General features: G+C 39.5%; 3 protein-coding genes across 3 annotated transcripts; all 3 read right to left on the minus strand.

Moving 5' to 3' along the window:
• Positions 1-8,723: 8,723 nt before the first annotated feature.
• LOC113123712 (olfactory receptor 6N2-like) lies at positions 8,724-9,623 on the minus strand (the record flags this gene model as incomplete). Its single annotated transcript, XM_026295953.1, has 1 exon — positions 8,724-9,623. A coding segment is annotated over exon 1 (900 nt), but the record flags the coding sequence as incomplete, so codon positions are not given.
• Positions 9,624-14,613: 4,990 nt separating this feature from the next.
• On the minus strand, positions 14,614-15,540 carry LOC113123190 (olfactory receptor 6N2-like). Its single transcript, XM_026295010.1, has one exon. It carries the CDS (start codon positions 15,538-15,540, stop codon positions 14,614-14,616), a length of 927 nt encoding a protein of 308 aa, XP_026150795.1.
• Positions 15,541-21,019: 5,479 nt separating this feature from the next.
• Positions 21,020-21,946, minus strand: LOC113123691 (olfactory receptor 11A1-like). The gene has a single exon (XM_026295925.1). It carries the CDS (start codon positions 21,944-21,946, stop codon positions 21,020-21,022), a length of 927 nt encoding a protein of 308 aa, XP_026151710.1.
• Between the last annotated feature and the right edge of the window lie 1,199 nt (positions 21,947-23,145).

The raw sequence follows: 23,145 nt of genomic DNA on the forward strand, positions 1-23,145 counted from the left end.
GCCAATTTTTGGGCCTGATTTTCCCCCAAATAATCCTGCTGGTGTGGCTCGAATTGAGGCTTCTTGCAAATGATTATTTGTCTAAGTAGTGCTCAAGTGTGCAGTGTCAATATGATTACTACTGTAGAAACGTGGTGACTCAACATGGCTGCCTCCATGAAAGGAGACCCACTTCCTATGTAGAGTGAAACGGCTCATTCTAAGAATAAGAAAATGCAACGGTTCGTATTTTCTGGTGATTACACACTAATGACAACATCTTTATAAATACTAGGATACATAGGGTACAAGGGTTTTACAAATGAACAGAAACCAGTGTATCTGTCTGCGGGAGTGGAGTGAGAGCCAGTTCACCAGAGAATACAGGTTGCAGTGGTGAGTGTTAAATAGAGCTCCAGTCACAAAACAGATGGCAGAGTTGTAAACATTTTCTAGTTCGAGAAGGATGATTTTTGAAGCAGACCTATAGACTATGTCACCATAATCTAACATGGGAAGAACTGTTATTATGACCAGTAGATGGATACACACATACAGATGGATATGAGAACTTCTTACAGCATAACCAATATTATTAATATATATTTTAAACAGTGTAGGACCCAATATGGATTTCTGGGGAACACCCTTAAGTTTGTTTCGGCGTTATCAGGAGAATATGCCACAAAATGCGCCATCAACCCCTGAGGGTTAAACAGGGGTAGAGAATTTGACAAAAGACCATCTGCCCTCACTGACTGTGTACGACCAGTACAGTAACTTCTGAACCAAGCCAGACTACTCTCAGAAAGGCCTATGTCTCTTAACCTGTCCAGCAATATATGATTGTCGATGGCCTTTATGTCCTTTAGACATGCTTGAAGTCTGGCTAATTGGTTTGTGTTATCAGGTTTCATAGATACATACAGCTGAGTGTCATCTGCATAGCAGTGGTAATTAATAGAATGCTTCCTAATAACTTTGCCTAAGGGAAGCATTTATAAGGTGAAGAGAATCAGTCTTAGCACAGAACCTTGTGGTACTCCACAACTAACTTGTGTGCATGTAAGGTTCATCATGAACATGAACAAACTGGAATCATAAAGCCAGAAAGACACTCACTGTTCTTTTCCTCATGATAGTTGTATACTGCAGAGGTTTACATATAGATACATACCTGTCATAGGACATGGCTGCCAACAGTAAAAACTCTGAACCAGCTAAAGTATAAAACATATAAAACTGAACCAGACAGGCCTGATAAGATATGATCTGTTGTTCAGATAAAAAGTCAATCAGTAGCTATGGGTAGATATTAGTGCTGTAAAGAACAGAGTTCAGTAACAAAGCTGCAATGAAAATGTACATAGGCTCATGGAGGTCTCTGTTTCCAGATCAGGTACACAATAGTACCATTACTGCAGATTATTAGCATATAAACTATTAATGTCAGGATCCTGCCTTGGACTTCCTTTGTGGGACTTTTATTTTGAAGGACTGTGCAGGATCTAGTTTTTTTCTATTCGTTTTACCTTGTTTTGATTTTGATTTGCTTCACCTGTGTCTTGTTTTCCCTCTTAGTTTAAATACCCCTCCTTTTCCCTTTCTTCCTCGCCAGGTTGTTTGTCCTAGTCATTGTCTGTGTGGTTTTCTAGTCAGCATTTCCAGCCTTGTTCCAGCCCTGCCGTATTTTCCCCCCGTTTGGATTTTGTCTGTGGAGCCTTGTGTGTGAGTTTCCCTTCCATGTCTTGTGTGGTGCTCTGTCCGTATGTTTGGGTAGCCTGATGTGTCCCGTGAGTGAGTCTGTGTCCCCGTGAATGTGTGTGACCAGACCGTCTTCCAATTCTAACAGAAATATGTGAATTAAAACAAGGTTTCACCTTGAAGTTTGTAATAGACTCTTCTATCCTGCATTAGACTCTCTTACTCACTTCCAGTTACCTGAGCTTCAAACTCACTGAGTGCTCATGTCCAAAGCTCAGAGAGAGAATTGTTGGACCCTGTGACATATTTTTTTCAGACTGATTCATCCTCCATGGAGCTCATTAAACTTTCCACCCAGACTGACAAACATGTAAACTACTTTATCAAACTCTGGAGGCCTGAATTCAAGATTGTTGTTAGAGCTGTTTTAAAAACATAATGTTCATTTCCTAGAATATAACAAATGTTTTAATATATTTCCACTTGACTTCGTAATAAATCTGTTTTTTATCATTAAACCATTTTGTTTTTAAAAAAGTCACATCTTGTTTGTTGTGCCCAATATATCCTATGTCCTATTTTCCTAAAAGATTTCCCCCCTGTAAATAGTGAGTGGACTACTACTACTAGACTTCAATTTGGATTTGGGAACTAATCCCTTGGACTGTTTGTTTAGTTGTTAATGACATGTTTGTTTCCAACCTCTGCCTGAACATAGTCTTTGCCTCTTGTGTCTTCCTGACCTCTTACTTTACTGTTCAATTCAATTAAATTCAATTTTATTTGTATAACACCAAATCAGAATACAAATAATCTCAAGGCACTTTACAAAAACAAAATACCCAACCAAACTCTTATGAGCAAGCACATGGCGACAGTGGAGAGGAAAAACTCCCTTTAACGGGCTCAGTTTGGGCAGCCATCTGCCTCGACCAGTTGGGGTGAGTGGATAGAGCAGAGAGAAAAGAACAGCAACAATAAACAACAAATAGACACTGCAGGTTGGTGGGACCAGTAACTGCACATCAACAATATACAGCTCCAGGACCAGGGACACCTGCAGAAGGTACAGAGAGAACAGAGAGAGAGAGAGCACAAAGTTAGTGACATTCAATGGTGGAATATACATGTGATGGGGGAGGAGAGGAGGAGAGGGAAGGGAAGGGAGTGTTAGGGTTAGGGTAGGGGAGCTAAGTGCACTGATGGAGAGTCCTCGGGCAGTCTAGGCCTATAGCAGCATAACTAATGGAACAACAAATAGACACTGCTGTCATGGGTTGGTAACGGAGGAGACTTCAATCACCAAAAGACACAGAATTAGAAGTGAAGGGTTGTTTATTGACACAATTTGAAAAGATCTTTGATGACCAGCAGATGGGGCTGACGTTCCGAGTCAGTTGTCAATGCAGAGTGGTTACAGCCGGGCCTATACACGGTAAGGACAAAGGAGTACAAAAAACACATCAGACAACTCAAGAACTGTCAACAGGCACGGGAGAACCTCACTCCCCGGGAATGAGATCTCGAACAGTCTTGAACCAACCGCCTGGAACAAAGCTGAGTCCCGGCAGGACACTCCAAAGGAACTTCCACACAAGATTCCTCTTCAAAGAAAGTTCCTGACACACAAACTAATAGTTCAGAACAAAAAGTTCAGGCGACACTGAAAACCTATCTGTGACCTTGTTCCTGAAGTTCTAGGAGTCATAAAGTCCCACGTCAAGACGGCGGTGTAGCACAAAGTAGAGAACATGTTTGTATCCGCTGGTCTCAAGGTTGGCGGCACACAACCTGGCAAATGCCAATGGCACAACCAGGTGTATAAGAGGCCCCGTGGAGAAAACGAGGCGCAGGTGAAAGCAATCCTAAAATCAGGGGAACTGAAAACAACCCAACCGGTTCCTGTCATGATCCTCCAAAATAAAACAAACAGGAAGTCCAGACTGCGGATCATGACAACTGCAGGTTGGTGGGGCCAGTAACTGCACATCAGCGATATACAGCTCCAGGACCAGGGACACCTGCAGAAGGTACAGAGAGAGAGGGAGAGAGCGAGCACGCTTTGTCAAAATGAAGGTTTTATGTCTAACCTTAAAAGTCCAGAGAGTGTCTGCCTCCTGAACCCAGACTGGGAGCTGGTTCCACAGGAGAGGAGCTTGATAGCTAAAGGCTCTGCTTCCCATTCTGCTTTTGGAACCACAAGTAGACCTGCACTCTTTGAGCGAAGTGGTCTATTGGGATAATATGGTACTATGAGGTCCTTAAGGTATGAAGGAGCTTGATCATGAAGGGATTTATATGTGAGTAGAAGGATTTTAAATTCTATTCTGTATTTTACAGGGAGCCAATGAAGAGAAGCTAATATAGGAGCTAGCTCCGGATCTTGCTAGTTCCTGTCAGGACTCTGTCTGCAGCATTCTGGATTAACTGGAGGCTTTTTATGGAGATACTGGGACAGCCAGATAGTAATGAGTTACAGTAATCTAGCCTTGAGGTAACAAATGCATGGACTAGTTTTTCTGCATCATTTTGAGACAGGATGTTCCTAATTTTGGCAATGTTGCGCAGCTGAAAGAAGGCAGTTCTAGAGATTTGTTTTTTATATGAGTTAAAGGACATGTCCTGGTCAAAAATAACTCCAAGGTTTTTCACAGTAGTTCTGGAGGCCAGGGCTATGCCATCTAGAGTAGCTATAATTTTAGAAAAGTTATTTCTGAGGATGGATGATGGTGCGTTATGCAGGTGAAGAAGCGCTCCTTATATTCCACACAGAGACAAATAGTTTAGCTTGTCCTCAGAGTAAAAACACTGATTTTAACTCAAATGACAAACGTTTGGCTCCTCATTGTGTTGTATTGTGCTGCACTAATCCCCTCTCAGGCACATTGACTGAAAGGCTCATTATGCGTCTTTGTCTGGTCTTTGAGTGCGTCTTTTGTCTTCTCAGGTAAATCCCATGACTATTCATCCTGAGACACACCTTCTTGCATATGGCCTTTCTGGACAAAAAGTGTCTTAGAAAATTCAAATCAGTGTATTGTTTACTGTGAATGTGTGAACAAGATGACATTCACAGCACTCTGAAGTAAACACTTTAGCCTACAACATGCAGGTCTCCAAAGTCTTGTGAACCAATGTTCTGTTTGTGTTTTATGGTCTTATTTTAGTGACTTAAAAATTGTAGTTTTTCACTAACCATGCATAAACACTTTTTTCTCAAAAACACAATAATGTATAAACTTGCTGCTCACATATTATTGTAGCCAATTTTGTGCTGATTACAGTGTTATCAGACTTTAGACATTAATATGTTTAAAAGACACTGGAAAAAAGCACAAATGTCAGGACATGTCAAAATTTGTCCAGGGTCCCAAAACCCCGTCAGACCCCAGAGGATTAATGGACATGTCCTGGTCAAAAATAACTCCAGGGTTTTTCACAGTAGTGCTGGAGGAGCCGCTCTTCATGAGGAGGACGATGGTTTATGGATTTACTGTATAATAATATGTCTTTTTGACTAAAACATGGGTGCACTATGTTCTATGGATTCTAACGAACAAAATGGCATGCGACACTGCATGTGTATGTACATGTATGAAGTCAGATGGCAGAAAAGGTAAGAACCAGCTTACTTTACTGTATTTGTACTGTTAAATATTAAGAAACTGTAGTCGCTGTGATAATTCAATCCTAAATTGCTTTATACCATTCGAACCGTGAGACGTGAAGGTTTTATTCGGCATAACTTTTGTCAATCGTTATTCAAATTTATCCGACGATCTTTGGTGATATATCTGGACATAAAATTCTTCTCCTGCCCACTGTAGATGGAGGACTAACAGGTTAAAGGCCTGCGGTACATAGTAAATGTATCTCTAGTATCAGGCTAAGTCTAATAAAGATGAGTTCATTAATGGCAGGATGTCTTTAAGCAGTCTAGTCGGAATGGGGTCTAAGAGAGACGTTGATGATTTCGATTAAGCAACTACTGATGTAAATTCAGAGAGATCTATGGGAGAGAAGCAGTCTAAACATAACTGAGGTCTTACAGATGATTCAAGAGCTACTGTAGTAGAAGATTCATTTATTGCAGGTATAGGAAGCATCTGATGAATTTTATCTCTAATAGTTGTGATTTGTAAAGAAACTCATAAAGTCATCACTGCTGAGAGCTAAGGGAACACTGGGCTCAACAGAGCTGTGACTTTTTGTCAGCCTGGCTACAGTGCTGAAAAGAAACCTGGGATTGTTCTTATTTTCCTCTATTAGTGATGAATAGTGTGCAGTTCTGGCTTTACGGAGAGCTTTTTTATATGTTAGTAGACTGTTTTTCCATGCTAGATAAAATTCCTCTAAATATGTGGAACGTCACTTCCTTTCCAGCCTTCGTGATGCTGCTTTAAGGTACAAATATGTAAATTGTACCATGGGGCTAATCTCCTCTGATTCACTAACTTCTTTTTCAGAGGGGCCACAGTATCAAGCGTTTCACGCAGTGAGGCTACAGCACTGTCAACAATATGATCAATTTGGTAGGGAGTGGGATTGAAGCAGCTGCTCTCCACTGTGTTGGCACATGGCATAGATGTAAATAAAGATGGAATCATTTTCTTAAATTTATTAACAGCATAGCCAGATAAACATTTACTGTAGTGGAATTTTCTTCCAAACGCTGCATGATCCATCATCTTAAATTCAAAAGTTATTAAAGAATGATCTGACAAAACAGGATTTGGGGGAAAAACTATTAGATGTTCAATTTCGATGCCATAGGTCAGAACAAGATCAAGGGTGTGACTGAAACAGTGGGTGGGTTTATTAACATTTTGAATGAAACCAATTGAATCTAATATAGAATTAAATGCAATGCTGAGGCTGTTATTTTCAACAGCTACATGAATGTTAAAATCTCCCACTATAATGACTTTATCTGAACTGAGCACTAAATCTGACAGGAAGTCTAGAAATTCAGTTAAAAACTCTGAGTAAGGGACAGGTGGACGGTACACAATGACAAGTAGAACTGGTTTTTGTGTTTTCCAGTTTGGATGTGAGAGACTAAGAGTGAGGCTCTCAAATGAGTCATAACTGTTCTGAGGATGAAAGTTTAATAAGTTTGAGTGGAAGATTGTAGCTACTCCTCCACCTCGACCTGTGCTTCGAGGAACATGACAATTTTTATGACTGAGGGGGGTTGATTCATTCAGACTGACATATTCATCCTGCTGTAACCAGGTTTCAGTAAGTCAGAGTAAGTCAATTTGGTGATCAGTTATCAAGTCATTTACTAACAGAGATTTAGACCAAAGAGACCTAATATTTAATAATCTATATCTGACTGTTCTGTTTTTCTGTTCAATAAGAGGAGTTGTGTTAGATTTTCAGTTCCGGTTTATGGACTTTTATTTTGTCTGTTTCTGTTTTTCACCTATGTTGATCATAGGTAGTTTTGTGTCTCGTTTGTTCATCAGTTAAGATTAGCTTCACCTGTGTTAATTAGTTCTGTCCTGAGTCTATTTGTATCCCGTCTTCCTTTATTGAGTGTTGGACTATTAACATTTGTGTCTCTTATGTTCGAGGAGCGTTTCAGAGATTGTTACCTGCCTGCCCGCCGAGTTGCAGAGATATATGTGTTCTGCCTGAGCCTGGTCAGTCCGGGTCTAATAAAGAACTTGTCCAGCACTTGGGGTCCTCTCCTCTCCTCCTTCACCAACACACGGCGTAACAGAATGCTCCAACCAGCCAAGGACCCAGCGGACAATGACAGAAGAGAGCGAGAGGAGGAGTGTGTTCTGGGGTCCCTCCGCGCCTTTCGGCTCGTCCTCCGGATCTCCGAGGATTACCCGGTGGCTCTAGCTTCGTGCGCTCAGCAGGCGTGGGTGCTTCAGCACTCCGTCCGCAATGCACCGATGGAAGACGTGAGGGGACTGTTGAGCCTTTTTCCTTCCCTGCATGCCATGCTGGAGGTGTGTAGAGACCTGCTGGTCCCCTTCTCCAAGGCAAGACGGCTGTGTCTTGCCCAGCTCCAGTTGACAGAGCCCGAACCCACGGCGAGACTGCCAGAGCCCAAACCACGCAAATTTTGGATGTGGTCAATAAAATGCCTATAAATTCCTGTTTTTATTGATTAAACCCTAAATATTTGTGGTTTCCGTGAAATTGCAGGGGTTTCCACAAACAATTATTAGTTAGGTTCTCAGGAAAAATCTGCGAATAAGGGTCTTTGTTTACATATGTTAGAACACCTTCTGAATAGTCTTTTAACTGTACTTCAGCTGGTGGAGGAAGAACTGCAGTCAGAACACACTGTGTTGGAATAGATAGTGAACAGACCCTGGAGGCTGACTGTGTATCTGAAGGGCCTAGTTGCATTTACTACTTTTAATACTTATGTCTTTCCCTTGACTCATCCTATATTTGTTGGTGCATGACATGACAACATTGCCTGCATTTTTTATTCAACTGAATGCAAATGTTTTATTCATTTAGTTATTTATTTCACCATTTTGTTGTTTTGTATCACTGTGTAAATACAATTACAGTAATACACAGCCCTGATCTCAACATCAGTCTGGGATCACATGAAGAGACAGATGACACTAAGTCAGCCTGAACCCACAGAAGAACTGTGGCAGCTTCTCCAAGATCCTTAGAACAATCAACCTTATAATATTTTCTCTCCTCACTCTGCTGAGTGAAGCTCAGTGTTTCCTTGTGGGCAGCAACAGCATCAGAGTCTAGAAGCCAAACCTTAACACTGTACATATTCCACTTTAATGTGAAGGTCATGATAATGGGCTGCTGATTGACAGGTGAAAAAAGAAATATGGGACTCAGAACAGGAAAGATGGAATTTGGCAGAAACCGATCAGTCATCACATTATTGAAGCTGACAATGCTCTTTACTGTGTATAAGGAAACTAAACACATCCTGACATTAAATTATTTCCAGTGATCAGACAAATCACATCTCTGCAATATTCTTTCACAATAAGGTATTAGTGTTGATGAAATTAGTTTGTTTTACCCTGACAGAACAACTTCTTGACGTGTTTATAAATTTCTTTCATTTTTAGTCCATATATAATTGGATTAAATAGAGGATTATACAAAACTAACTGTAAAGTCATTACTAAACGTGCTGTTTTAGGGAAATCAGTTTCCAGTCGAACAGTAATAACATCATATGTTATCAAAAAGAAATAGTTGAATAAAACCATCAGGTGAGGTAAACAGGTCTGTGCAGCTTTTCTCCTGACTTCTCCAGAGCTGTGATAACATATTATAAGTATCCTGGTGTATGTGAAAAGTATGAAGAGCACAGGAAGAACCACAACATTTACGAAAACAAAGACACCATATACAGTTACAGCTCTGGAACTCACACAAAAAAGTTTGTATATTGAGTTATTGCAATAAATGACTTTCAGAGTAAAACTACAGAGTTTTTGATCAGCAGTCAGTGTTGCTAGACCCACAAACTCACATGCAGGCACAAGCCAAGATAAAGCCAGAAAGACACTGACTCTTCTTATTGTCATGATAGTTGGATACTGCAGAGGTTTACATATAGACACATACCTGTCATAGGACATGGCTGCCAACAGTAAAAACTCAGAACCACCTAAATTATAAAACATATAAAACTGAACCACACAGGCCTGATAAGATATGATCTGTTGTTCAGATAAAAAGTCAATCAGTAGCTTTGGGTAGATATTAGTGCTGAAAAGAACAGAGTTCAGTAACAAAGCTGCAATGAAAATGTACATAGGCTCATGGAGGTCTCTGTGTTTCCAGATCAGGTACACAATAGTAGAATTACTGCAGATTATTAGAATATAAACTATTAAAACAACCATAAAATAAAGGTATCTGTATTTGTGAACCTCCACATGCCCACCAAATGTTATATATGTTACATTTAAATCTTCCTCCATTGGGAAAGTCAATCACAAAATACTGATTTATGAGAATATGTAATTAAAAAGTGAGGTGTTAAACATCTGAAGATTGTACAAATGTGTCTCCTGCATTAGACTCTCTTAGTCACTCACAGTTACCTGATCTTCAAACTCACTGAGTGCTCATGTCCAAAGCTCAGAGAGAGGACTGCTAGACCCTGTGAAATATTTTTATTAGACTGATTTATTCTCAATGGATCTCATTAAACTTTCCGCCCAGACTGACTAACATGTAAACAACTTCATCAAACTCTGGTCCCTGAAACCAAGATTAGATTAGATCTGTTTTAGTGACGCTTGGGACCTGAAGCCGATTCACTTGTGGTCACTGCGCCACAGTGCAGTGGTATTACTCGCGCATTGCCCATGCATGAGGTGCACAGCCTCGGTTGCCTGCTCTGCCAGTGCTGGGGTCAGGGTATTTGGCTTGTGGACGGGCTGCTCCCTGGAGCCTACTTCTCCTCTCAACCCACAGCTCGCTTTAGATGGTACTGGGCTCCACTGGACCTATCTGTGTCTTCTGTAAGAATATTAATCTCAGTGCACAGTATCCTACTGCAGTGGTGGGTGAAACTCAATAGAAATGGATTGATATCGTTTGATTTTGTACAGACTGCTGGTATTTATTCTTTTATTTATTGGAAACATTGAACTGGGCCAGACTCAAACACTTTTATGTCACTTTTTGTAATTTTTTAAAGTTATTATAAGACTGTATTGATAAAATTGGTAGTGGTGTTGCTGTCTATGTTGATTATATATTCCAAACCTATATTCCAAACAGTAATACAAATACCTATCTCTCTCAACTCTAGTCTAATTAAAGCAGTCAGGACAAAAGAGCTAGTTGTCGTTGGTAATTTTAATTTGGACTTGAACGACAACTCATCCAAATCACTGAAAGCACTGGCAACAAAGCTCGGTCTTAGTTAATCAAAGATCCCACTGGAACTGTAAAAACAGACAGTTCAGTTATTGACCTAATTTTTATAAATCACTGTTCTAAATTTGCACTCTCTGGAGTAATAAATGCTGCAATCTCTGATCACTCTGTTATTTACACCATTAGAAAAAAATGCAAATTTGCTAGACACCATGCATGTCTTCAGACTATTACAAAAATATCAAATTCAAAGCTATTCCAGTTCAATGCTGAAATTAGTAACATTGACTGGAGTAATGAATTGTCCTTAGTGAATCCTGAACAACTTTTAGTACATTTTCGTACAAAAGTAGGTACAGTCTGTAAAAAATTCAGTTCCGTCCAAAAAACAAGAGGACGGCACAGCAAACTACCTTGGATCAAGAGAATACTGCCTCCCTTACATTGTACAGAATCTCAAAGATCCAGGAGAGAATATCACAGTTTATGCGGATTAGAATGTTCCTGTCACAGGAGCTGTATTCACTGACTTTCAGAAAACATTTGATACAGTGAACCATCAGATCTTGTTAAAGAAATGTATCATTTCATTTTTCCTCATCTGTCATACAACTGCTCTTGTCATATCTGTCTAATAGGTCACAGGTTGTTAAAGTTGGTCACACTAAATCTCAGCCCTTAGACTGCAAAATGGGTGTGCCACAAGGCAGTATTCTAGGCCCGCTACTTTTTCTCCTCAGTATTAACGATCCTCCTCTGGTGTATAATTATTCTGTTTACCATATGCACATGACACTATAACATATTATTCTGATTCAAATCCCAATATTATAAACCCCAAACTGTCATCTACAGAACTGGTTGAGGGATAATTATTTTACAATCAATGTAAAGAAGACAGAATGTATGTATTTTCACTCACCCAGGAAACTTTTATCTATGTCTAGCTCAGTAGTTTTTGCCACTCTCAACTATAACTTATAAATATCTTGGTTTGTTCCTGGACTCACATGTGTCCTACAGAGAGTACACTCAAAATTTAACTAAAAACTACAACAAAACTGTATGTCTGTAACTAAATTAGACCTTATCTGTCTCTCGCTTGACCTGTCCAGGATGTACCCCTGCCTTCCACCTGAGAGAGAGCTGGGATAGGCTCCAGCAGATCCCCGTGACTCTGATTCAGGAAAAAGCAGGTACAGAAAATGGATGGATGGATGTCTCTCTCTATTTGAAACATATTTACATGCAATAATTCTCTCGACCATGACTGACTGGTCCCTCATCACAAAATGACATCATAGAACCGGTTGCTAGACTCTACAACAGAGCCCATAAGATCCATTGTAGACTCCCTGCATGGGTCCACCATTGTACAGCACTGTCTCAGGCAAATGCTCTAACTTTTCAGAATTATGTTAAAAGTCATGCCACTAATATTTATTTTCAGATAAAAAGCAAACTTCTGTTACCAGCTGTAACTGCTCTTATTCTGACAGTAAATACAGGACATGACCGGGCCACAGGAACTACTTCCTGTCCCTGCTTTCAAAAACAGTTATTGCCAAAAGTCTGTTTTCTCACATACACTAAAGGCAAGGCAAGGCAAGTTTATTTATATAGCACAATTCATACACAGAGTAATTCAAAGTGCTTTACAGAAATAAAAGACAAGTTAAAAGTACATAGGCAAGAATCAAAATAAGATACACTGAAGTCTGGAATACTATTCCTCATCACATTAGGACAATGACTTCCTCTCCCACAGTTCAAAAAAGCACATAGGCAGTTTCTGCTTGAAAGCTCCAGCTGTGATCACTGACTGTCTTGGTCCTGAACAGTCCTGTTTGTATGCATGTGTTTTAAGAATGTGTTTTTGCTTGGGTTTCCTGTGTCTCTGTTTGTGTTTGTGATTTTTTCCTTTCTGTGCCGCAGAACAGGAACCTGCTGTAAACCAGTTTTTACCACAGTAAAGGACCAGAGACAGGCCCAATTAATTGTAACACTGCTGCTTTTATTTTTTCCTGTTTCATAAATGAAATGACTACTTGTTAGTGACACTAATAGAATATCAGGCTTCAGGTTGCCAGGGAAAATAAAGATTAGGTTTGGAGAAAGAAAAGTCATGTTGTGATCGTCTGGCCTTTTTCAGTTCAGGGGTTGCCAGCCAGGCCTCTATCCTGGCATATACGATATTTGGGCGTTTCTGAACCAGTACAAAAGATGCACACTATGTACACCCCCATTTAATCCTTAAACCAACCCAACACGAAATCACCACCAACCTGTGTTCTCTTTTTATATATCTATTTATACACCCACAATGACCAAAAGAAAAATTCATCAAACAAATACTCCACGCAAAACCCAATACAAATGTATATAATATATACACAGGTTTTACCTCTGCAGCATCCCACATGGCAGGGGTGTCCAAACTTTTTTCAAAGAGGGCCAGATTTGATAATGTGAAAATCTGGAAGGGCTGGCAGTCCTTTCTGGTATTTTCAGAACCATAAGTTACACATAAATACACTGTTCTGTAAGAATTTTATTTTCGATGACAATGTAACTAAACGGAAACCACTCAGGTGTAAACATGACAATGAGACATGAGCATATGAACAGAGAATAGTAATGGACTGAGAATAGACCCTTGGGGTACACCCTACATTATATTAGAGAAGGAAGACAAAAAATCATTTAAGGAAACAAAATTTCTGTTTGATAGGTATGAAGAAAGTCATTTTAGAGCCACTCCTGATATGTCGGCCCAATGTGTCAGTCGATCTACAAGAATTCCAAAATCTATTGTGTCAAAGGCTGTACTCAAATCCAGCAGCATCAGAATTGAACAAAGGCCAGAGTCTGCTGTCAATAAGACGTCATTGCAGACACTCAGGAGGACTGTCTCTGTGCTGTGAGAAGGACAAAACCAAGATTGAAACTTTTCAAAGGCAGAGTTAAGCCTGATACATACTCCACGAGAAGCGAGAAATTTGTTCATTTTCTCGTGACATTTCATACTCCACGAGAAACTCAACTGCCAAACTCCTGGGAGGTCCCTGATACTACAGCTTACATCATGCGTGCTAAGCATTGTGGGAATCTGACAGAAACTACAACACAACAGATATCGGATATCGCCATGTTTTATGACAGACACGCTCCGCTGTACACAACGTATCCTCTATCCACAAATTATTAGCCAATTGTGTCTTTATATGCCTTACAAGATGTGTTATAAAGATTTTCACACTTCTTCACCACCTTTGGCAGCTGTTCCTCAAAACTATCCATTGCTATGACAACCGCAAGCAGAAAAAGTGAAAAGACAACATTTCCCCATTAACCACGCCCACTTCATATTTCTGAGAAAAAAGTTCTGACCAGATGATGTGTCGAGAACAAGCTGCGAGAACTCCCAAGCCAGGGCTGAGAGAAAACTTAGGAGCGAGAACAGATTTCTTGCTTCTCACGGAGTATGTAGAGCCCTTTACGTTCCAGGGCATCAAGCAATTGCTTTCAAACGGTCTTCTCCAAGACCTTGGAAATAAAAGGGAGCTTGGAGATTGGGCGATAGTTATCCAAGATAGAACCATCAGGCCCTGGTTTCTGAAGAATTGGTTGAACGCAGGCAGTTTTGAAATAGTCAGGCACACAACCATTTAACAATGAACTGTTAAAAACCTACAGTAGGAGGGGACCAACACAGTCCTATAACTCAATCAAAAATCTTGTGGGGATAAAATCAAGAGGACTGGACACTACTGGCATGAGTATGAGTACTCACTACAGGTGAGTATAATGTTCTTCAGAACAATTTGCATAATCCACTTTAATGTGAAGGTCATAATAATGGGCTGCTGATTGACAGGTGAACACAAAAAAGAAATGTGGGACTCACAACAGGAAAGATGGAATTTGGCAGAAACTGATCAGTCATCACATTATTGAAGCTGACAATGCTCTTTACTGTGTGTAAGGAAACTAAACACATCCTGACATTAAATTATTTCCAGTGATCAGACAAATCACATCTCTGCAATATTCTTTCACAATAAGGTATTAGTGTTGATGAAATTAGTTTGTTTTACCCTGACAGAACAACTTCTTGAGGTGTTTATAAATTTCTTTCATTTTTAGTCCATATATAATTGGATTAAATAGAGGATTATACACAACTAACTGTAAAGTCATTACTAAACGTGCAGTTTTAGGGAAATCAGTTTCCAGTCGAACAGTAATAACATCATATATTACTAAAAAGAAGTAGTTGAATAAAACCAGCAGGTGAGGTAAACAGGTCTGTGCAGCTTTTCTCCTGACTTCTCCAGAGCTGTGATAACATATTATAAGTATCCTGGTGTATGTGAAAAGTATGAAGAGCACAGGAAGAACCACAACATTTAGGACAACAAAGACACCATATACAGTTACAGCTCTGGAACTCACACAAAAAAGTTTGTATATTGAGTTATTGCAAAAAATGACTTTCACAGTAAAACTACAGAGTTTTTGATTAGCGCTCAGTGTTGTTAATCCCACCATCTCACATGCAGGCACAAGCCAAGATAAAGCCAGAAAGACACTCACTGTTCTTTTCCTCATGATAGTTGTATACTGCAGAGGTTTACATATAGACACATACCTGTCATAGGACATGGCTGCCAACAGTAAAAACTCTGAATCAGTTAAAGTATAAAACATATAAAACTGAACCAGACAGGTCTGATAAGATATGATCTGTTGTTCAGATAAAAAGTCAATCAGTAGCTTTGGGTAGATATTAGTGCTGTGAAAAACAGAGTTCAGTAACAAAGCTGCAATGAAAATGTACATAGGCTCATGGAGGTCTCTGTGTTTCCAGATCAGGTACACAATAGTAGAATTACTGCAGATTATTAGAATATAAACTATTAAAACAACCATAAAATAAAGGTATCTGTATTTGTGAACCTCCACATGCCCACCAAATGTTATATATGTTACATTTAAATCTTCCTCCATTGGGAAAAAGAAATATAAAATATCAATGAGTAGATAGGCAGATTATATAACAGAAATATGTGAATAAAAAGTTCACCTTGAAGACCGTAAACTGTCTCCTGTATTAAAGTCTTTCACTCATTCACAGTTACCTGATCTTCAAACTCACTGTGTGCTCATGACCAAACCTCAGAGAGAGAACTGTTTGACCCTGTGAAATATTTTTATCAGACTGATTCATCCTCCATGGATCTCATTAAACTTTCCACCCAGACTGACTAACATGTAAACAACTTCATCAAACTCGGAGGCCTGAATCCAAGTTTGTTGTTACTCCTGTTTTACTGAGAATTAGGACATGCTGGGTCTGTGTTTCCAAAGGGCCAAATTATGGACCTGCATCTATCAAACAAGACAACTGAGAACAATGTTGAAATGACTGTTACAGGGTTAAAACACATTGTTGTTGGGATAATGGAGTACCTGTTAGTAAGGCTAATCAAATAATAGGCTTCAGTTTGCCAGGGAAAAAAAAGATTAGGCTTTGGGAAAAGGACAAAAACAGTCATGTGGTCTCATGAGTCCATTTTTTCCCTGACCCCACAGTGATGGAGGAATCTGGTTAAGAAAGGATGCCCATGAAGTGACACACCCATCGTGCCTGGTGTCCACTGTAGCAGCCTCTGGATCCTCTGAGGTTGCAGAAACATTCTCAACGCATTGGGTCGGATTTGGTGAAATTAGCAAACTAGTCACCATATTATGATGAGAATTTATGATGAGCACAGTTTCTGGAGTCACACTGTTTTACAGTGTCACCTCCGTTCTCTCTGACGTTGTTACAATTGAATGTGGATAATCCGCTAACTTTATTTCATGGTATTTTCATATCATCAACAGTGAGTCCCGCCCCATTGGGTTCTGCATTCAGAGTTTCCGGGTAAGTGAATCACTTCCTATTGCAAACGTGTCATGTTGTGTGTGTTGTATAGTTCATCTACAGATTAGCAACAGACTAGCTTTAGTCTAACACACCTAAAAACTAACAAAACTCTCTAAACAATTCATTAACCGCTACACTCTGGTACTAGTCAAGTACCTTTCTATTTTGACAGGTATTTATTGCTATTTCCTGGCTTAGTGCTCGTTACCCTTAGCTTAGCTAGCTAGTAACATGGCTGCTCCCTGTCGCTCTCTTTTCTGCTCGGTGTGCCACATGTTTAGTTATTCCTCTGCCTCCTTTAGTGATAATGATACCTGTAATAAGTGTAAGGTTCTGGTAGCTTTGGAGGCGAGGATTACTGATTGGGAAGCGCGGCTCTGCACCTTTGAACAAAAGCCAGCTAGCCTAGCCCCGTGTGAGGGGTCAAAGATAAAAGATTGAATTATTGTAATCACTGGTGTAGAGACCATGTATGGGAAGTGAAATATTACTGAGCATATACTGATGTAAAGGCCATATGGGAACGAGCTGAGCAGCAAGACTTTCAGTTGAGAAGGGCGTAATCAGACTATATAAACACGTGTGTTTCCTTGTTTTCAGTTCTGTGGCTGCATGCATTAGAAATAGTGCCACAGAACTCCAGATATATCTGACTGTATTTGCTCATGTAATCTGTTTTGCTGTGGAAACAATAAAAGTATAGAATCTTCAATAGGCTACTAACTGATCTCTTCAAATAAACCAACTCGGGGGGACACAGGTGTAATTCATGTCCCAACACCCAATAGCAAGTGTGGAGCCACTGAGCTCAGGCTCAGGGTCTGATGGCTTATTGAACAGAAAAACAGAACTGTCAAATGTGGATTATTAAATATCAGGTCTCTTTCATCTAAATCTCTGTTAGTAAATGATTTGATAACTGATCACCAAATTGACCTACTTTATCTTACTGAAACCTGGTTACAGCAGGATGAATATGTCAGTGTGACTGAATCAACCCCCCTCAGTCATAAAAACTGTCATGTTCGTTGAAGCACAGGTCGAGGTGGAGGAGTAGCTGCAATCTTCCACTCAAACTTATTATTAAACTTTCATCCTCAGAACAGTTATAACTCATTTGAGAGCCTCACTCTTAGTCTCTCACATCCAAACTGGAAAACACAAAAACCAGTTCTACTTGTCATTTTGTATCGTCCACCTGTCCCTTACTCAGAGTTTTTAACTGAATTCCCTGACTTCCTGTCTGATTTAGTGCTTAGATCAGATAAAGTCATTATAGTGGGAGATTTTAACATTCATGTAGATGTTGAAAATAACAGCCTCAACATTGCATTTAATTCTATATTAGATTCAATTGGTTTCACTCAAAATGGTAATAAACCCACCCACTGTTTCAGTCACACCCTTGATCTTGTTCTGACCGATGGCATCGAAATTGAACATCTAATAGTTTTTCCCCCAAATCCTATTTTGTCAGATCATTCTTTAATAACTTTTAAATTTAAAATGATGGATCATGCAGCGTTTGGAAGAAAATTCCACTACAGTAAATGTTTATCTGACAACGCTGTTAATAAATTTAAGAAAATGATTCCATCTTTATTTACATCTATGCCAAGTATAAACATAGTGGAGGGCAGCTGCTTCAATCCCACTCCCTACCAAATTGATCATGTTGTTGACAGCGCTGTAACCTCACTGCGTGAAACGCTTGATACTGTGGCCCCTCTGAAAAAGAAGTTAGTGAATCAGAGAAGACTAGCCCCATGGTATAATTTATATATTCGTACCTTAAAGCAGGCATCACGAAGGCTGGAAAGGAAGTGGCGTTCCACAAACTTAGAGGAAATTTTTCAAGCCTGGAAAAACAATCTACTAACATATAAAAAAGCTCTCCGTAAAGCCAGAACTGCATACTATTCATCACTACCAGAGGAAATTAAGAACAATCCCAGGTTTCTTTTCAGCACTGTAGCCAGGCTGACAAAAAGTCACAGCTCTGTTGAGCCCAGTGTTCCCTTAGCTCTCAGCAGTGATGAATTTATGAGTTTCTTTACAAATCACAACTATTAGAGATAAAATTCATCAGATGCTTCTTATACCTGCAATAAATGAATCTTCTACTACAGTAGCTCTTGAATCATCTGTAGGACCTCAGTTATGTTTAGACTGCTTCTCTCCCATAGATCTCTCTGAATTTACATCAGTAGTTGCTTCAGCGAAATCATCAACGTCTCTCTTAGACCCCATCCCGACTAGACTGCTTAAAGACACCCTGCCATTAATGAACTCATCTTTATTGGACTTGGTAAATTTATCTCTAGTATCAGGCTACGTACCACAGGCCTTTAAGACTGCAGTAATCAAACCTTTACTCAAAAAGCCTAGTCTTGATCCAGGAGTCTTGGCTAATTATAGACCAATATCCAACCTGCCATTTATTTCTAAAATCCTAGAAAAAGCTGTTGCTAAGCAGCTATCAGACCACTTACACAGGAATGAACTATTTGAAGATTTTCAATCAGGATTTAGAGCACATCATAGTACAGAAACAGCACTGTTAAAAGTTACCAACGATCTTCTCTTACCCTCAGATAATGGACTTGTTTCTATACTTGTACTCCTAGACCTTAGTGCTGCATTCGACACCATTGACCACAACATCTTATTACAGAGACTGGAGCATGTGACTGGTATCAGAGGAACAGCATTAAAATGGTTCCAATCCTATTTATCGGACAGATTCCAGTTTGTTCATGTCCATGATGAAACTTCCACACGAACAAAAGCTAATTATGGAGTTCCACAAGGTTCTGTGCTAGGACCGATTCTGTTCATCCTGTACATCCTTCCTTTAGGATATGTCATTAGGAAGCACTCTATTAATTACGACTGCTATGCAGATGACACCCAGCTGTATCTATCTATTAAACCTGTTAACACAAACCAGTTAACCAGACTTCAAGCCTGTCCAACTGACATAAAGGCCTGGATGACCAGTAACTTTTTACTTTTAAACTCATTATATTTGGGCCAAAAAATCTCAGAAATAACTTTTCTAAAATTATAGCTACTCTAGATGGCATAGCCCTGGCCTCCAGCACTACTGTAAAAAACCTTGGAGTTATTTTTATTCGGGCATCGGCAGTAGTAATGCGGTCGTTGTATTTGTCTGTTGTGGTGTCGATTTACTGGTCAATCTATGTTCCTACTCTCACCTATGGTCATGAGCTTTGGGTCATGACCGAAAGGACAAGGTCTCAGATGCAAGCAGCTGAAATGAGTTTCCTTCACAGGGTGGCCGGGCGCTCCTTTAGAGATAGGGTGAGGAGCTCGGAGTAGAGCCGTTGCTCCTCCACATCGAGAGGAGCCAGCTGAGGTGGCTCGGGCATCTGTTCCGGATGCCTCCTGGGCGCCTCCATGGGGAGGTGTTCTGGGCATGTCCCACCGGGAGGAGGCCCCGTGGAAGATCCAGGACACGCTGGAGGACTATGTCTTTCGGCTGGCCTTGGAACGCCTCGGTCTCCCCCCGGAAGAGCTGGAGGAAGTGTCCAGGGAAAAGGAAGTCTGGGTCTCCCTGCATAGGGTACTGCCCCTGCAACCCAGCATCAAATAAGCAGAAGAAGATGGATGGATGGATGGATGAACTGTATTCACTGTCCATGGACAGAAAAACAGAGGCAGAGATGTATCTTCTTTCAGTAAAATACTTCTCTGCATATTTTTGGTTTTTTTGGTATTTACATGTTTTAAAACTTTATTTCAGAATTAATATTATTGATGCTTTTCCATTAGTATTTTCTTATATACATTTTTAGTCTTCTATTATGTGTTTCTATATGTAGTACCTTTTTATCTTCCATAATTTAGTATATTATGTACAGTAAATGTTGTGCATATACAAAGAGTACACCAGAGCTAGGAAATGCGTGATATAATTTGGCTAAATTTGACTTAACTTGCTTTGCTCACCTTGACCAAAAATGGCAACACTTACTGTTGCATAAGGTTGTCAGGCTAATGCCACAGTGAAAATGCACTGTAATTAAACCAGAATATTAAAGTGTTAGACATTTTTGTGTGCTTAACAGATAGTGTGGCCCCCACACAGCCCTGAACACAGCATTATGAACTCAGTCTGGGATCACAGCCTGAACCCACAGAAGAACTGTGGCAGCTTCTCCAAGATCCTTAGAAAAATCAACCTTATAATATTTTCTCTCCTCACTCTGCTGAGTGAAGCTCAGTGTTTCCTTGTGGGCAGCAACAGCATCAGAGTCTAGAAGCCAAACATTAACACTGCACATATTCCACTTTAATGTGAAGGTCATGATAATGGGTTGCTGATTGACAGGTGAACACAAAAAAGAAATGTGGGACTCACAACAGGAAAGATGGAATTTGGCAGAAACTGATCAGTCATCACATTATTGAAGCTGACAATGCTCTTTACTGTGTGTAAGGAAACTAAACACATCCTGACAAACTATTTCCAGTGATCAGACAAATCACATTTCTGCAATATTCTTTCACAATAAGGTATTAGTGTTGATGAAATTAGTTTGTTTTACCCGGACAGAACAACTTCTTGAGGTGTTTATAAATTTCTTTCATTTTTAGTCCATATATAATTGGATTAAATAGAGGATTATACACAACTAACTGTAAAGTCATTACTAAATGTGCAGTTTTAGGGAAATCAGTTTCCAGTCGAACAGTAATAACATCATATGTTATTAAAAAGAAGTAGTTGAATAAAACCATCAGGTGAGGTAAACAGGTCTGTGCAGCTTTTCTCCTGACTTCTCCAGAGCTGTGATAACATATTATAAGTATCCTGGTGTATGTGAAAAGTATGAAGAGCACAGGGAGAACCACAACATTTAGGACAACAAAGACACCATATACAGTTACAGCTCTGGAACTCACACAAAAAAGTTTGTAAATTGAGTTATTGCAAAAAATGACTTTCACAGTAAAACTACAGAGTTTTTGATTAGTAATCAGTGTTGTTAATCCCATTATCTCACATGCAGGCACAAGCCAAGATAAAGCCAGAAAGACATTGATTGTTCTTTTCCTCATGATAGTTGGATACTGCAGAGGTTTACATATAGACACATACCTGTCATAGGCCATGGCTGCCAACAGTAAAAACTCAGAACTTGTTAAAGTGTAAAACATATAAAACTGAACCAGACAGGTCTGATAAGATATGATCTGTTGTTCAGATAAGAAGTCGATCAGTAGCTTTGGGTAGATATTAGTGCTGTAAAGAACAGAGTTCAGTAACAAAGCTGCAATGAAAATGTACATAGGCTCATGGAGGTCTCTGTGTTTCCAGATCAGGTACACAATAGTAGAATTACTGCATATTATTAGAATATAAACTGTAAAAACAACCATAAAATAAAGGTATCTGTATTTGTGAACTTCTATATGCCCACCAAAAACTACATATGTCACATTCAAATCTTCTTCCATTGGGAAAGTGAAATATAAGACACTGATTTATGAGACAGATATTTCATATAACAAGAATATGTGACTAAAAACTGAGGTATTTGACTTCTGAAGATTGTAAAAGTTTTGGATTCTCTTGTTCATTCACAGTTACCTGATCTTCAAACTCACTGAGTGCTCATGTCCAAACCTCAGAGAGAGAACTGTTGGACCCTGTGAAATATTTTTTATCAGACTGATTCATCCTCCATGGATCTCATTAAACTTTCCACCTAGACTGACTAACATGTAAACAACTTCATCAAACTCTGGAGGCTTGAATCCAAGGTTGTTGTTTGACCTGTTTAATGAGGATTGGGACCTGCTGGGTTTTTCAGTGCACTGCATGTGGAAATGATGTTACTGTGTTTGCAAAGGGCCAAATTATTGATCTGCATCCATCAAACAAGATGAGAACAATGTTGAAATTACTATTACTGGGTTATAAAATGTCCAACACATTATTGTCGGGAGAGGGAAAGTGGTACCATCTGGCGAGGAAAAATCAGCCATACATTCGATGATGAGCCAAACAGACTTTACAGACTCGACTCTACAGGCATATGCAGGTCTGTTAGCCTCACTATTTCTTTCTCATAGGTCATGTCTTTACAAAGTGTTGCCCACACATCTAAGCCATCACACTAGCAACCAGATATATGTGTATGGGAACAACAAGCAAGCAAATTTAGTGTTGCAACAACCTGCCCTATTACCAAAGGCCAAACCTTTTCATCAGTATCTGTTAACCATAAGGGGTCGACGAATGCGTGAAATAATCCTGATAACGCTGAGGAAAACTTCAATTACTCTGTCAGTTTTGATCGTACAGATAAAGACAAAAGGCAAATTTATTAGTATAGCACCATTCATACACTACATAATTCAAAGTGCTTTACAAGGCAAATAATTACATTAAAAGTACGGAAAAGAGCATCTAAAAACAAAGACATTTACATGAAATACATTTAAATCAAATAAAATAAATTAAAATAAGATGTAAAAGCACATTAAGAAAACAAGGATGAACAATTATTTGAAGGCAGCAGTAAACAACAGTGTTTTCAGTCCTGATTTGAATGAGCTGACAGTTTGAGCAGACCTCAGGGGTTCAGAAAGTTTGTTCCACAAGTGAGGAGGACAGTAACTGAATGCTGCTTCACTTTGTTTGGTTCTGGTTG

This window comes from Mastacembelus armatus, chromosome 21 (assembly GCF_900324485.2).
Source record: "Mastacembelus armatus chromosome 21, fMasArm1.2, whole genome shotgun sequence".
Classification (NCBI taxonomy): Eukaryota; Metazoa; Chordata; class Actinopteri; order Synbranchiformes; family Mastacembelidae; genus Mastacembelus; species Mastacembelus armatus.

What these genes read in the sequence shown, in the direction of transcription:
- LOC113123190 (XM_026295010.1), bottom strand. Translation starts at nt 15,540, where the DNA reads ATGGAGGAAGATTTAAATGTAACATATATAACATTTGGTGGGCATGTG.
- LOC113123691 (XM_026295925.1), bottom strand. Translation starts at nt 21,946, where the DNA reads ATGGAAGAAGATTTGAATGTGACATATGTAGTTTTTGGTGGGCATATA.